Source organism: Stomoxys calcitrans, chromosome 3 (genome assembly GCF_963082655.1).
Source record: "Stomoxys calcitrans chromosome 3, idStoCalc2.1, whole genome shotgun sequence".
In the NCBI taxonomy this organism is placed as follows: domain Eukaryota; kingdom Metazoa; phylum Arthropoda; class Insecta; order Diptera; family Muscidae; genus Stomoxys; species Stomoxys calcitrans.
In genome coordinates this window covers 21,895,811-21,912,443 of record NC_081554.1, presented here as the reverse complement: position 1 = coordinate 21,912,443, position 16,633 = coordinate 21,895,811, and the positions used below count along the sequence as shown (strand labels likewise).

At 36.8% G+C, this 16,633-nt stretch overlaps 1 protein-coding gene across 5 annotated transcripts in view; it reads left to right on the top strand.

The window, feature by feature from the left end:
* Positions 1-16,633, top strand: part of LOC106086998 (neural-cadherin) — a 535,030-nt gene that overhangs the window by 188,509 nt on the left and 329,888 nt on the right. For all 5 annotated transcript variants that reach the window (XM_059364497.1, XM_059364494.1, XM_059364495.1 and 2 more), the window contains exon 8: positions 13,682-13,871. In XM_059364497.1, coding sequence (XP_059220480.1) covers positions 13,682-13,871 — 190 coding nt within the window. The remainder of the gene's footprint in view (positions 1-13,681; positions 13,872-16,633) is intronic.

Sequence of the window (16,633 nt, the reverse complement as noted above, 5' to 3'; positions counted from 1 at the left end):
AACTGTGTATACTAACATTATATTAGTTAATAGTAACTGTAATAAATACTTTTCATAAACTGTAGAACAGTTTTATTAACTGCATAACAAATTTTTTATAGCATAAAATAGCTTTTCTAAACTGCTTAGCTGTTAAAAAAAAAAAAAACCTTTACAACTTTTTTATATCAACAATTTCTATCAACCTCGTAATTAATTTTATAAAATGTTTAAAATATTTAAAAATTTTTATTACAGTTTTAAAAATGGTATAATAATTTATAGAACTGCAAGGTCTTAAAAACGTTGACACAGCAGTTCTTATATACTTTACAATATTCTTTGAAGCTTTGTGACAGTCTGTTTGAGCAATATGACCGGTGATAAACTGTATAACAATTTCTTCAAACGATTGAACATTTTCACTAAATAATAAAACTGATTTTATGTACTTTATAATACTTATTTAAAAGTGTAAATGTAAATTTATGAACTATAAACTGTATAACAGTTTTTACAGATTTTAAAACATAATTTCTCAACTGTGCAAACGTTATTTTCAAACCGCACTACGCTTTTTTTGAGAGAAAAACTCGTTTATAAGCAGTTTGCTTAATAGATCACAACCCGTATAACAGTTTTAACAAACTGTAAAACAGTTTTTATGAAGTACATAATATTGTTTCAACTTTATGGTAAATTGTGTATGCAATAAAAAGACTTTTATAAATTGTATAACAGTGTAAATAAACTTTGAAACAGTTTTTAAAAACTATAGAACAATATTTATAAACTGTAGACCAGTTTTAACAAACTGTATACCAGTTGTATTATGCCGCCAAACAGTATTGTACAGTACATTATAACAGTTCGAACAAACGAGCTGTTGACCATGAGAGTGAATTTCTAACAAAGTAACATTTTTGACAAACAGTATAACAGTTTTAGGAAATATTATGCAAATACAAATTTGCTCATGAACCCTGTACCTCACAAATGTAACCAGCATTAGGAGGGGATAACCACTGCTGAAAATTTTTGTCTGAGGTTTCCGCCAGGATTCGAACCGAGGCGTTCAGCGTCAACCTCCGCTCTACGGTGGCTAAATAGTATAACAGTTTCAACAAACTGTATAACAGTGTTAACAAACCGTTAATTAATTTTTGCAAACTGTATAATAAGTTTACAAACTATATAGCTGCTTTTACTGGCTGTATAAAAATTTTTACACACTGGTTAGCCTTTTTAAAATTTCACAATTGCTTTTCAAAAAAAGTAAAGAGTTTCCATTTCCAAATTCCATTAACTGTATAACGCTTTTCATCTTTTACTGCTCACTTCTCAACAGTATAGCAATTTTGTTTATTTAGTAAAATTGCGGCTTTAATTAATAATGTTTAATAAATAGGTGTACTACAACAATTATTTCCCTATACATCTTCAAATATATATGGTAGATAAATTTCTTGAACTATATAACAATATAACAGTTTATGTAAACAGTATATACCTGTTTTATATAAATGTAAAGCAGTTTTAAGTTTGGAAACTGCAGAACAGTTTAAAAAGAATGTATAACTGCATTTAGAAGCTGTATTTATACTTAAAACAGGCTCTATAAACTGTTAAACAGTTTTAATACTTTGTATAACAGTTTTAATAAACTGTATAAGAGTTTTAATAAACTGTATAACGGCTTTAATAAACTGTATAGCAGTTCTTATAAACCGTATAACAGTTTTTATAAACTGTATTACAGTTTTAATACACTGTATAACAGGTATATTTAATAATAAAGCATGTTTTTTCAATAGTAAAGAAGGTGTAAAAGGCAGTATAACAGATTTTAGAAACTGTAGAATAGTTTTAAAAGGTAACGTACAAAAAAGTTTTCATTAAGTTTTCATCTTTACCACTTTTCATTCAGTTTTCATCTTTTCCACTTCTAAACTGCATAAATTTTGTTATTTTGTAAAATTGAGGCCTTAATTAATTAATTAAATAGATAGGTGTGACTTAATAGTAATGTTCCGCTACTTCTTTAAGTATATATAGGAAACATTTTTTGAACTTTATAACAATATAACAGTTTAAATAAATTGTGAAATGGTTTATATAAACTGTAGAAAAGTTTTAGCAAAGTGTATTCCAGTTTCATTTAAATGTGTAGTACTACCAAATTTCCCATGAACATTCCACTAAGGAACAGGGTATAGCAGGTTTAAAAATTTTAGTAACTGTAGAATAGTTTTAAAGGAATATATAACAGTTCTTATAAGCTGTATGAAAGTTTTTGCAAACTGTAAGACTTCATTAATCTCCCAAAAGGGATATATACAGGCTGTTACCATGATAATGAATTTCACTAGAAAGAAAGGTTTTTATTGATTACAGAAAGAGTTTTTACAATCGGTATAACAGTTTTAAAATGCTTTTTAATAGTTTCATATAATGATAAAGCAGAATTAGATTTAGATTGTATAACAGCAGTTTAAAAGTTTTTACAAACTGTTAAACAGTTTTTTAGGTTAAAAAACAGTATGACAGGTTTTAAGAACTGTATATCAGTTTTAAAAGATTGTTTCTTGCCTTAGTATACAAGTTTTTACAATCTGTAAAATAGTTTTTTTGGGTTGAAAAGAAGATCCGGATATTAATCCGCCCCATGCCACTATGAACACACAATTATTATAATATCTATAATAATTTTAATATACAGTATAACAGTTAAACAAACTGCATATCCCTTTTAGCCTTTATGAAAGTTTCCAAATTGTTTTTACAAACAGTTAAAGAGCTGTCATTTCTTTATAACAAACTTTATTTTGACTTCTTTTGACTGTATAACAGTTTTCTTTATGTAGTAAAGTTGCGACTTTTTTTTCATAAAATTTGATAATAAAAAGGTGTAGCTCAACAATAATTTTCAGGTACATCTTCAAACATATTTGCTAGAATTCTTGCTTGAAGAGTATAACAGTTTTACTGAAATATTTCTACAGATGAAATATAATAAAATGTAAAAATAAAGGGGAGAGATACGGGTTGTTGACCATGAGAAAGAATTTCACTAGAATGAAAGGTTTTTATTGATTACAGAAATAGTTTTTACAATCTGTAAAATAGTTTTAATAAACTTTATAACAGTTTCATTGTATTGTAAAGCGAATTTAGATTTAGTTTGTATAACAGCAGTTTAAAAGTTTTTACAAACAGTCAAACAGTTTTTTAGGTAAAAAAACGGTATGACAGGTTTTAGAAACAGTAGAACAGTTTAAAAAGATTGTATAACAGTTTTCTTGCATTAGTATAAAAGTTTTTACAAACTGTAAAATAGTTTTTTAGGTTGAAAAGAGGATGCGGATATTAATCCGCCCCATGCCACTATGGACATACAATTATTATAATTTGTGTAATAATTTTAATAGACAGTATAACAGTTTTTTTCATAAACTGTATAACTCTTTTAGAGATTTTGAAAATTCCAAATTGTTTTTACAGTAAAAGAGCTGTCATTATCTTTATGAGAAACGTTATTTTGACTTCTTACTTTATAACAAACTTTATTTTGACTTCTTACTTAACATCTGTATAACAGTTTACTTTATGTAGTAAAGTTGAGATTTTATTTAATAAAATTTGATAAAAAAAAGGTGTCGTCCAACAATAATTTTCAGGTACATCTTCAAACATATTTGTTAGAAGTATTGCTTGAAGAGTATAACAGTTATAGTGAAATATTTCTACATTTGGAATAATACAATCTAAAAAAGTTTTTAAATGGTCAAAATTATAATAAAATGTATCAAAAAACTTATTCTACAACACATCTAAAAAAAGTTTAATACATAGTATAACATTTTTCTTCTTGCTATTGATAAATGCTTCAATACTGTTATAAATTAATTTCTGAGTAATAAGATGTTTTTTTATCCACTCTTAGGATGTTTAATAATTGCTTGTCATATATCCTACGAATCATTATAGGGAATATATTAACCAAGTCCAAAGTGTATTTAGCCAAACTATTTATCTTGCACTTGCACTTTCCGCACAATGTTTGCACTCTCCTAAAACATGTATTTGTGAAAATTCCTCTATTATAACAAGCACCTTAGAATTTATAACACTTTGTTTTCCCCTAGGTTTTAAACTTTTATTTTTTGCTAAAGTAAAACAAATTAAACTTTCAACTGCTGAAAACTTAATCTCAAAGCGTTGTGAGCCAAAAAAAAACGCACAAGATACATTCTAGTCATTATCAAGTAGTTATAGCTCCATTGTGTTGGACACAAATATAAAAAACCAAAATCGTTATTAAGTATTTATGACAATTGTAAAGGAAAAACCTTCTGCTAGAATTTAATCGTTTTAATCTCAACCACTAGCGTTGAGAAGGGAAGCTCATAGCCAGAAGTGTTTATTTCTTTTATTTACTCGTATTTCAATTTTTTTAATGTTATTTGCCAACAACACGTGAGTGTTATTAAGAAAATTCATTTAGTTTAAGTTGTATAACAGTTTTCATGTTAGGTACCCGTTTATCCTTATGTAGTTTAATGCATTAAAACACTTGTGGTTGTTGTTGAATTGTTAAGCTTTTTGTCCTGTGGCATCTTTGAGTTGTGGCAGTTGTGCTACAATATGGGTTGAATATGAAAGTACAAAATGGGGAAAGTAAACACATTCAACAATGACCAAAACCATTAGGAACACGTTAAGTACAAATATAGTTTAAGTATAGTTTCTTTTTGCTTTATTTTAGTATCAAATATATTTTTAAAGATCTAAAAACACAAAAAAAAGCAAGAAAACGGGTTAAATGGTTTCTGCATGCAAGGAGGAGAGAACGAAAAAAAGGAAAATTATATTTGGGAAAATATTTATATGCCAGAGGTTAGTAAATTAAAAATAATTTGAAATGCAACTCTAAAAAGATGTTAAATATAAAAAATTTAAAAATTTATACCCATTATATACCCTGAACAAAAGCGCATAGAACTAAGATACAACAGGCGCTTCTAAACACAAATATCAATGACATTTAAATATCAGGAAGCATTAGTAACATAGAGACTTAAGAAAATGCGGAAATGGATTCAAAATAGGAGCAAGTCGCAAGATCAAGGGATAATCAAAGGGGCTATAGGGAAACTGTAACACTCATTGCGGAGAATTTTTCACGTTGTATGAAACCCCACAAATGGCACTAGCGTCAGCAGGCGATTTTTGATAAAAATTACTGTACCACAATTCCTGATAGAACCGATTGGAACTACGATATCCCTGATAATAGAAGTTACATAGACGCATGGCTCCAAACTAGACGCCAGGTGGGCTTTGGGGTGTACTTTTAAGATCTAGAACTGGTCATATCACAAAGATTACCCGAACACTGCAGTGTGCATTAAGCAGAGATCTTTGCAATTAAGGAAGTGGGGGAATGGCTAACAAATAATATCATTACGAAAATTGGCATAAATATCTTCTCAGACAGCCATTAAATCCCTGGAGAATGTATTTCTGTACACAAAAACCGCCCTCGACTGTCGCAGATCTTTCAACGATATATTCAGCCATGCTGAATATATCGTTGTGGCCCATCACCTGTTCTGGGTGGTGGGCCACAGAGATATCCCAGGAAGTTGGAAAGCGGATGAGCTTGCAACACTAGGAACTACCTTACATATTTCAGGGAAACTGAAATGTGGGTATGCCTCTAGAGACATCTTAACTAAGTTTTCAGGACCAGGCCCGAAGGGCAACGAGTAGCCGAAGGCTATGAGCATTCCAAGACTATGTGGCCTAATCAAGACTTGAATAGAACTACCGCTTTAAGGTCACTGGCTAGAACAGACATCCCAGTCATTGTGTCCACCATGACAGGTAAATGTCTAATCGAAAGACATGAGGACAAACGTTTGCCAGTAACGGCTTTGGCAGAAACTGTGAGAACATCGATGAAGAATAGACTATAAAACACCTTCATTGGAAAAAATCTATTGAAAAATTGGAGATAATTTTATAATCTCTCCTCTGAAGACATACACCTAAGCCAGTACTCGGCTTTTTGTGCGCTCTAAATACTAAGAATAAACCTCGAAAAACAAAAGTCATGAATTCCATGCTACTTACAAAATCCCTCACAGTTTTCCATACCACGCCCCTAAGTAAGTTTATCACTGGTATTGTGTCCCCACCTAAGTGCCAGTGTCTGCTAGCCTCGAAAGCCGGGTAATGATAAATGAAATGCTTCGAAGTCTCATCTTCTTCGCCACGTATAATCACTTGCTACTCATGCTATCACTTGCTGCGCCTATTATTTTGCATCAATGAGCTATGTGTCCCGTTGTGATACCGAAATCTATATTGACCTTCTTCTTATTTCCTAACAATAATAGCTTCGTCTTCTCCCGATCCGGATCTCCCCAAAGGATTTTCGTTTTTTATGCCGTTAACTCGGAATGTGTCGATCTGGACTGCTTCGGGTTAAGCGAGTTCATTGACGACAATCCTTTTTTATTCCCCCTTACCCCGCTTTGGCCCGGCATGCCAACTATGCGGATGGTGTCATCCTCAGAAAAGGCCTTAATCTCCTTTTTTACATTTCAATACTGTTCGTGACTTTACCATTCTGGTTGTTATTGCTCTGATGACCAGTTACTGTCTGTTAACATGTTCACCCTCGACGTCCTCTCGTTAACACCACACCACCATATTCCTTCCGTGATAGCCCGGATCTCCACCTGCAGGACCGTATTATGGTCGTGCAGTAGAAAACAGATATTAGGCCCTGGGTTCTCTCTGGTAGACATCCATGGTCAATCTGTCCTCTAGCTATGATCCAGCTGTGTACCATGAATTTCCAAATGGCAATGTCAGAGTTTCGTCTATCCGAGGCAAGTCCCGCACTTGACCTCAAGTATGGTCTCTGCTATCCGATCGGAAGCCTCTTCCATTCCTTCCAGGTTTACGAAAGCAGCATTATACAGCATTCTCCCATCGCCTCACACTTATTATGTATATCTATGGGTCGAATATCTAGAATAGTCTTTTGTGCGCTAGTGGGCACAAGAGATGATCAAAAAAAAAATAACAGCGGTGGTTTTCCCCTCCTAATGTTGGCAACATTTGTGAGGTACTATGCCACATAAAACTTCTCTCCAAAGAGGTGTCGCACTGCGACAAGCCGTTCGGACTCGGCTATAAAAAAGAAGGCCCCTTATCATTGAGCTTAAACTTGAATTGGACTGCATTCATTGATACCTGAGAAGTTTGCACCAGTTTCTTATTGACAAAAAGAAACTGGTGCAAACTCATGGGCAAAATTTGCAATTTTTGCCCTAGTGGGCGTGGTCCTCATAGTTGAGCCTAAGTCAAGACAACATGTTCTCTGAACTTGGTCCATTTTCTTTACGTTGCATTGCTTTCTCCATGGCAGTCCTGTAGAGCCCCAGGACTCTATGCATTTATTTAATATTGTATTTTATTATGCCACTGCCATATCCATATTAGTATCCAAATATGCGCCAATCTCAATGATTATTTATTTAGGTGCCAAGAAGCCTTACATAATTCATAGCTTGAAATTTAAGCGAAATCGGGTACAATATGCGCCTATTATGGGATAGACAGCCGCTATATACAAATATGGGCTGTCGTGGACCATACTCAGTTTGGATATTGGGCTTCGTTCCAAATATGAGCACACTTGGGTAATAGACAAAAAAAAATTCAGGATATTTTATAATTTTTCTATAAATTTTTTTGTAACTTTTCTCTAAAAAAAAAAAAATTTTAATTTTTTTTTCTTCGAAGAAAAAAAATTTTTAAATATTTTTGAAGAGCAAAATTTTGTTCTCAGTTTCTTCCTTGAAAATAGTCTTTTGAGAGAGTTTCATGATAATTTCGAATTAAAACAAAAATATATGGAGATTTTGGATTTTAAAACATTAAAAAAAATTTTAAATATTTCATAAAAATTTTTGGGCTTAAATAGAAAAAAAACATCAAAAAATAAAATAAAATAAAATAAAATAAAATAAAATAAAATAAAATAAAATAAAATAAAATAAAATAAAATAAAATAAAATAAAATAAAATAAAATAAAATAAAATAAAATAAAATAAAATAAAATAAAATAAAATAAAATAAAATAAAATAAAATAAAATAAAATAAAATAAAATAAAATAAAATAAAATAAAATAAAATAAAATAAAATAAAATAAAATAAAATAAAATAAAATAAAATAAAATAAAATAAAATAAAATGAAATGAAATGAAATGAAATGAAATGGAATGAAATGAAATGGAATAAAATGAAATGAAATGAAATAAAATAAAATAAAATAAAATAAAATAAAATGAAATTGATATAAATTGATTATTTTTTTTGTTTCGGGCTAATTTTTGATTTTTTTATAATATTCAGTAGAGTGCAGAAACCATTTTTCCCTTTAAATTTAGCTAAATTATGGTATATTTTATTTAAGTATCTAGGCTACAATATGAAGAAATCACAACCAACACATTAAAAACAGCTTTAGGCAAATTATTAATAAATGTATAAAAAAAATATATATTTTTTTTCTCAACTAAGCAGAAATCCAACCATTTGTCATACTCTCGAAATATAAAGTGAACCCAAAAGAAAAGACTAACACAAACTTCATGCAACTCATTACAAAAACATTTCATAACAAACACCAAAAACGAAAAAGAAAAAAAACCAACACCAACACAAGAAATAATCATTACATTCCCAGCAGACAAAAAAAAAATGAAAAAAAAACCTTATATCCATAACTTAAAACCTTCCCTATCCCAAGCAACAGAAGTAAATCCACTTCCCCTTTTTATTCCTTCTTAAGGAAAACAACACCTTTTTTTGTTTTATGTTTCTTTGCCTTTTTGTGTTACTTTTTGATTACTTCAAAAGGGCAAGTGCCAAGTATTTCGTTACTTTTTTTGGGCAAAACGAAAACTGACACCGCCATGTGTTGTTCTGTAATATCAGAGTATAAACGAAGAAAAGAAAAAAACACAAACGAAAATGTTTTTATTTCATTCCTAATCACAATTTAATTATGAGCATATCCTTTACCTCCCAGAAGAACATCCTTGGCCCTCCCCATGTGATTCCTTTATTTCACACTTTTCCCTTCGAGAGGACAAAGGCAATATATTTTTTGAGGCCTTGAGAAAAATCGACTTTCTCTTTATTTTCTTTTTTTTTTGTTTTCTCTTGTTTGTACTATAATTTACAAAGTTTATGAAACGTTCTGTTTGGTCGTGAAATAAAAAAGACAAACATGCAATGGTCCTTTTTATACCCCCCAAACCTAATGTTGTGTTTTACAATAAATTTTTAAATTTTTTTTGTTTTCTGCAAGCACTTTGTTGAAGAAAAATAAAAAAAAGAAAAAGAAAAACCCTAAGCAAAATTTCACAACAAACTTTTTTTTGGCTAAGCACCATTTTTTAAAATGTGAAAAAATTTACTTGTTTTGTCCTTTTATTTGTTGTTTACTCGTACCAAGCAAAAAACGTATAGAACATTGCGTCATAAAACAATAAGACAATTTTTGAATTTTGTTTATGTCGCATGTTGTGCAAACATATATTTATATTATAAATATTTTTTTTTTAATTTATTTAAAACTTTTGAAAAAAAAAAAATATTTTTTCATATAAAAAAATTGTATAATTATTCTTTGATATTTTGTTGATTATGCTTTAGGTTGAACCAAAAACAACAATTTCGAAAAAAGCGTTTAGTTTCTTAGAAAAAAATTTAACAAAATAAAAAATTTCGAGAGATAATGCAGTAAATTTTTATATTTGGCAAAAAGAACATAAAAATAAAACTAAAAAAAGTCAAACCCACACGAATGTCGTGCTTAACGCAGATGTCCAAACCTGCGAAGCCCAAGGCCCAAGGGTGAATACAATGCGTCTACCAACGCCCCCCCCATGTGCTAACCCACACATGACTACCAATTTGATCCCACGTATTTGGACATGCTCACCTCCTTGGTAAGGAGCGGAGCACTACCTAAAACTCCTTCCGATCCATGGGTCACGGCACCCGATTGAAAACGCAACTCCAACCTGAGCTTATGCTCTACCCGCGATTTGGGTACAAACCTCAGCCACCACGTTGCTCCCTACTGTGGCCCATGTCACCATTGTCAGGCTGGAACCGAAGTTCCTGGAGCCCCTGGACACCCCTGGTACCAGATTAAGGTCTCCGTTCAGACTTCGTAGCCTTAAAAGCCTACTACCAGTTGAACCCCATACAGTTCCGGATTGGTCACCCAGAAGAAATGAATCGCCTTAAGCCGACCTTAAGTATGCACCAAATATACAACAGGACGGTATATACAAATACAAACAGTACACGGAAGCCCTCACTGGCTACGCCACACATAACTGCATCAACATGGGACTTACAATCAACGCGGCCACCCGGGATGAGCGAACACAACCACAACAGCTAAGGAAACAACGATGGGCAAACGCCAGGTGCCAGGCCATGTCATGCGCAGAACCAAATCACTCGATCGCCCCCCAGTACAGCAACACCAAATTGCAAATTTTGCCCATGAACATTCCACTAAGGAACAGGGGCTAACTTCTCACATATCAATGACTGCAGTCCGATTCAAGTTTAAGCTCAATGATAAGGGGCCTCCTTTATACAGCAGAGTCCGAACGGCGTGCCGCAGTGCGACACCTCTTTGGAGAGAAGTTTTACATGGCCTAGTACCTCACAAATGTTGCCAACTTTAGGAATGGAAGACCACCGCTGAAATTTTTTTCTAATGATCTCGCCACGATTCGAACCCAGGGGTTCAGCGTCATAGGCGGACATTCTAACCTCTGCGCTACGGTGGCCTCCAACAATCTCGTTATGGATAACTAGCGTGTATTCATTCCTCCCCTAAGTCTTGTCCACCTCCTAAGAAATATTTCCCGGGAAAAGGTGGCCAGCCTTGCAACAGTCGTCTGGTCTTCAAGGGTCCTACTGAAATCCCATACCGCCCCGCTAATCCCCATCGCGCCTAAATCTTTAATGTCAGCATAGTAGGGGCATTTCGTCAGTACATGCCTCCAGTCCTCAGGTCTCCCACAGTCGCAAAGATCAGTCGCGCACAAATTCCTCTGATGCGCAAAATGCATTTCAGGAACCATGTCCGGTCAGTATGCAGCCCAGACTTAGGCCGAAGCCAAAGCCCGGGTGATCTCGTATGAACGTCACGTCACGAATAACTAGCGTGTATTCATCCCTCCACTAAGTCTTGTACGCCTTCTTTAGAAATACTTCCCGGGAAAAGGTGGCCAGCCTTGTAATAGTCGTCTCGTCATCGCCTTGCTAATCCCCTAATCGCGCCTAAATCTCTAATTTCTGCATAGCACGGGCATTCGTTCAGTACATGCCTCCAGTCCTCAGGTCTCCCACAGTCGCACAGATTAATCGCGCACAAATTCCTCTGATGCGCAAAATGCATTAAAGGAACCATGTCCAGTCAGTATGAAGCCCAGACTTAGGACGAAGCCAAAGTCCGGGCGGTCCCGTACGAACCTCACGTCACGAATAAATTCGTAAGTCTTCCGACCATTGTCACTGTTCGTCCATCTAGTTTTCCACCTATCATCAATACGCTCCAAAAGGAGTGCCTTGAGCCGCCTAACATCCCCATCTGCATGCTCAGAAGCGGTGAGCCAATCCTCACGCGCTAATGGAATTCCCTCTTTCACACTATACCGAACGGCCATGTAACTCACGAGTAAAACAAGCGGGGCCGCGCCAAGCAATAACTGTCCTACACACAGGCAAGCAAGCCAGCATTGCCACCCTTTGACAAGAGAGGATCTTCTTTCGTCCTAAGGCAGTCGCAGCAATTCCGTGCCATACAGGCGCTCCATAGGTTGTACAAGCAATAAATAGACCACCATATATGGACCGAACAGCGCGACGACTAAGACCCCAATCGCTGCTCAGAACACGCTTGACCATACCTGCTACTCCAGTCGTCTTCTACTTCAACAGATCCAAATGGACCAGGAAACCCATTCTCTCCGAAACAATCACTCCCAGACATTTTACGAACGCTACATTCCTGATGCTAGCTCCACCACATCGAATAGTGGGTGGACGTTTCCGCGACAAGATGCCCTTGAGCCACATTGTCACGGTTTTGTCCTCCGCGACGTCAACACCAACACGATCGCTCCATTTGCGCACAATGCCCATGGCAAGCTAACCGCAACTTTCCAGAGCAAGTCGGAAATCTCCTTCAACCAGGATGAGCAGGTCATCCGTATATGCACTGATTTTGAAGGATTCAGCGAGACGTCCCAGCAGGGTATCCATCATGAGGTACCATATGTATGGAGCACAGATGGACCCCTGAGGGCAGCCACGCGGAATATCCTTCCAAACCGTATCGCTAGCACCAACCACGCAAGCTCTTCTAACACAGAAATAACTACGCCAAAGAGAAAGTTCCCGACAACCCATTTCGCCTAACCTTGTGATTACACTACGCCATGAAAGGTAATCAAACGTGCCTTTGAAATCGACAAATATGCCAAGGATATATTTGGCGCTCGATTCTCTCACACCGTTCTGCACATGAATGCAGGCATCCACAGTGCTCTTTTCCTCCCGAAAACCGAACGGGTACGGAGAAGTACCCTTCTCGTAGCCCTCCCTAAATGTTGTCACCATTAAAAAATATATATAAATTTGGCCCATGAACATTCCACTATAGAACAGGGGCAAACTTCTCACATATCAATGAGTGCAGTCCAATTCAAGTTTTAAGCTTCTTTTTATAACCGAGTCCGAACGGCGTGCCGCAGTGCGACACTTCTTTGCGGAACCAATACTGTTGCAAGCACGGGGAGGAGACTGATGCCCCGATACGATCTTGGATTGCTCCTCAATCTATCGGGCGATTTCAGTAGGACTACGACTCGAGCACATTTCCACGTTCGAGGGAAATAACCTACTTCGACACATCGTGTGAGGATCAACTAGACATGGTCAGGTATTGCTCAGTGAAAAAGCTTTCAGCGAACAGTCTGGTAGTACTAGTTGAGATTTCACATAGGATTTGTGTATATAAGTCCTACGAACGACAGGCTGTGAACTATAGGCCGGTCAGAAGGACGGACATCGTTCAAGATGGTGTCGATGAAATAAAGGAACCCAATTATCGAATCGCGTCCACCAGTGGGGTGAAATGTGTCCTGCCTGTTTGAGGAACTGGCAATTTCTTTTCTTTAAAACTCATTTAAAAATCTCTCCTTTGGGTGTTGAATTCGCTTGGTCATTAAGCTCGACTTGAAAAACAATAAAACAAAAAATATTTATATTAAATGCCATTTTTTTACGTTTTCATCTTATCCATTCACAAAAAAAATCAAAATTTATATATCTGTTAAATATTTTTTTTCTACCTCATCATCATAAAATTTGTCTTCAAAAAAAGTTTTTACTGCATTATCTTTCCAAAATTTTCCCTGCCTTATCATTTATAGTTCGTTTTAATATTAATTTTCCTTTTAGTTCGAAAACACTCTGTATTATCATCTTTATATCCATACAAATGCCAATTCATTTTACTAATATCTCCTTTTTGTATCTCTCCCAATTTTGGTGTTTGGCCTAAAATTCTGCATGGCCATGTAGTTCGGGTATTGAAGGCAATCCAACGGTTTTCTATCGCCTTATGCCTGGGTCTACGGCGCAAACGAATAAATTTCATACGTTCTATCTGCAACAAAGACCGGATAATGGTGATACGTGGGCCGATATAAAAGTCAATCATCCGCTGGACTATGAGAGTATAAAGGAATACAATTTGACAATACGTGTTGAGGTAAGTAGAGGAAATTTGAACAATATTTAGAGAAAAAAAAATCTTTTGATTTCAGTGAAAACAGACAGAAAAGAGGTTCCATGGTTCCATGGTTCCATGAGAATATTAAATTACTCTAGTCGTTGTTGTTGTGTTCTATCTTTCGTCTGCTTGATTCTTTTGAGTGTCCAAATCCAGGAACTCTACGACTAAGATGGGGTGCGTCAATGGAGATCTGGGTCTGAGTCGAGTGGATCTGGCTGGGCAGTTAAACAAGTGACATGTGATCCCTGGTCACAATCGGGACATACATCTTGCACATCGGCATTAATCCTTGCTCGATAGGAATTGAAGCGTCTGCATCTGCCGGAACGTAATTGAGCCAGAACTACTCTGGTTTGTCTGGGGAGGTCAATTTCTTCAGGTTCAATGGGAGGCGGTCGTTCTCCAAGGATTACATGCACCCGGAAGCTATTTTCCGTATCTGCTACCGTGTCTGCATGAATGTTGTCTAGAGGTTGTCTCCTGTAGCTCTGAATCTCACGCCCTGGATCATGTAGATCTACCTTAAGGCTCCTGGGCGGTAAATACCTATCCACAAGATGATGATTTCGATGGTCTCTGCGATAAAAGCCAAAAGCTATTGCTTAGACAGCATGTAGTTATGTCTTCGCACTGATAGGATCTTTACCTCCTGATGGAGGTGGTCCACATGGGAACTGAGGAGACAGCCCATCGCAGTTCCGAGAACGGCATTCTGACTGAATATTATTCCACTGCGTGTCACAGAGCGGACGAGATCACACTGGTGCTGCATAACTTACCACAGACTGGCCAATTGCTGTGTACGTGGTCGACAAGTTTTCATTGTCTGCACCCCAAGTGCTGCCGGCAAGTGACTTGAGAACCTTGTTTCTACTTTTGACTTTATCGCAAATTGCTGTGGCATGTGGGCATGTGCCAAGTATTTTGGAAGACTTGATGGTCGGAATCATTTCTCCATCGACCATCACTCATCGCTCGGCATTCACCTCACGCGTATTTGTAGTGCACCATGTGGCTGAAGATTTGGTGGCAGATATCTTCAGATTTCTTGCAGCGAAATATAAGGCAAGTTTGTTGAGGTAGCCGCTAAACTTATGGCAGATGTCAACAATGGGTGGGGGCCTGATGTCGTAATCGTACAATGGTCCGCATATGATGTGATCTTTATGCCATCTGGGGGGGGGGGTGGAATGGAGGATAGGTAAAGGCAAAACATTGCCGGAGTTATCATCCCGCCTTGGGTAACTCCGTGTTTCACTTTACGGTGCTTCGACTTCTTATCCCTAAATTCCACAAATGACTGGCTGGAGGGACGTGTTTTTGCGATATCCTTAAATAGTTTGGCATGGCTTACCGTGTCGAATGCCTTCCATAGGTCCAGTACCACGAGGACCGTCCTATCACATGGCCTGGGCGTATTGAAGCCACGGCAAATTTGCGCGGTGATGTCACTCTCGGGTTTTCAAAGGAGTTGTTGAGCTATGCAGTCTTCGAAATCCATGTCGATGCTCGGGTTATGGGTATTCTCCTAAGAGGCTCGGGGGGAGTAATGCCTCAAGCGTCTTTGCTACGGCTGAGAGAAGGGGATCGGTCAGTACAACTCTCCCAAACTTGAGTCCTTTCCAGGCTTCAGTAAAGGGATCACTCTGCCCATTTTCAAGACATCGGCAACTATAAGGGTGTCAAAAGACAGATTGAGGATAGTAATGTACTCAACTCTAGGTAGTAGAGATTCCGTCGGGGCCCAATGCCTTGGATGATTTGGCGCCACAGATGACATTCGTAACTTCGCCCACGGTAATTTGTGATCGTCCATCGGCTCGGAGACTACGGATACGGCGAAAGGCTCTCCTCCTTGCCCTGTCACTCACGGGATGCGCAATAAATTGACGGTTCAACAACCTGGCGCATCTCTTTGGATCAGCAACGGTTACGTCGCCAAAAGTGACTGAGGTCCCGTTATCCCGTCTACCTAGATTCGAGAGAGACTTAACAGTAGACCACAGCTTGTCTTAACCGGTGCCTAAGTTACATTGCTCCAAGTGTTACAGCCACAAATTCCGCTTATGTTCGTTGACTATCTTGTTTATTTCCAGTTTCAGCTCGCTGATTCTGTGGAAAGTGGGGTCCGTACAACGAATTCTATCACGCTCGTCTGCGAGTACCACTGCCTGCGCCGGGAAATTGGGCGGCCGGCTGGTATAAAGGGAGCGGAAATTAGCACATCCGAGGAGGGTGTCAGTACACTGAAGCGGCGATTGGTGTACTCTCTGAACCCAGCCCAATCGGCCTTTTTCTGATTGATAAACGTCAGGTACTCAGAGGTTATGAAGTCGGGTGGTCGGTCGATGGTAAGAATTATGGGGAGGTGGTGTGACCCCAAAGAGATGATGGCTTACCAGAACACGTCACTCAGGAGATCGGGGGATGCAATGGAAATGTCTGGCGAGCTACTACACTTCCTCGTAATCCTAGTGGGGTATCCTCATTCACCGTGCAAAACGAGCTCTAATCGTACGATTTATTAACAGTTTAATGCTAAAGGGTTGTTCAAAAGTAGATTAATAGGGACAGCAAATGAAGATATTTTTTGCCGCTCTTTTGACATTTCTCTGCAGTAAGGTTTGTCATTTCATGATGAAAAGATATATGAGCCAATAACGAGTGGAAATTATTGAAATTTATTACAAAAATTCGGAGTCAGTGAACTTTATGTTAAGAGCGCTATGACAAAGGCT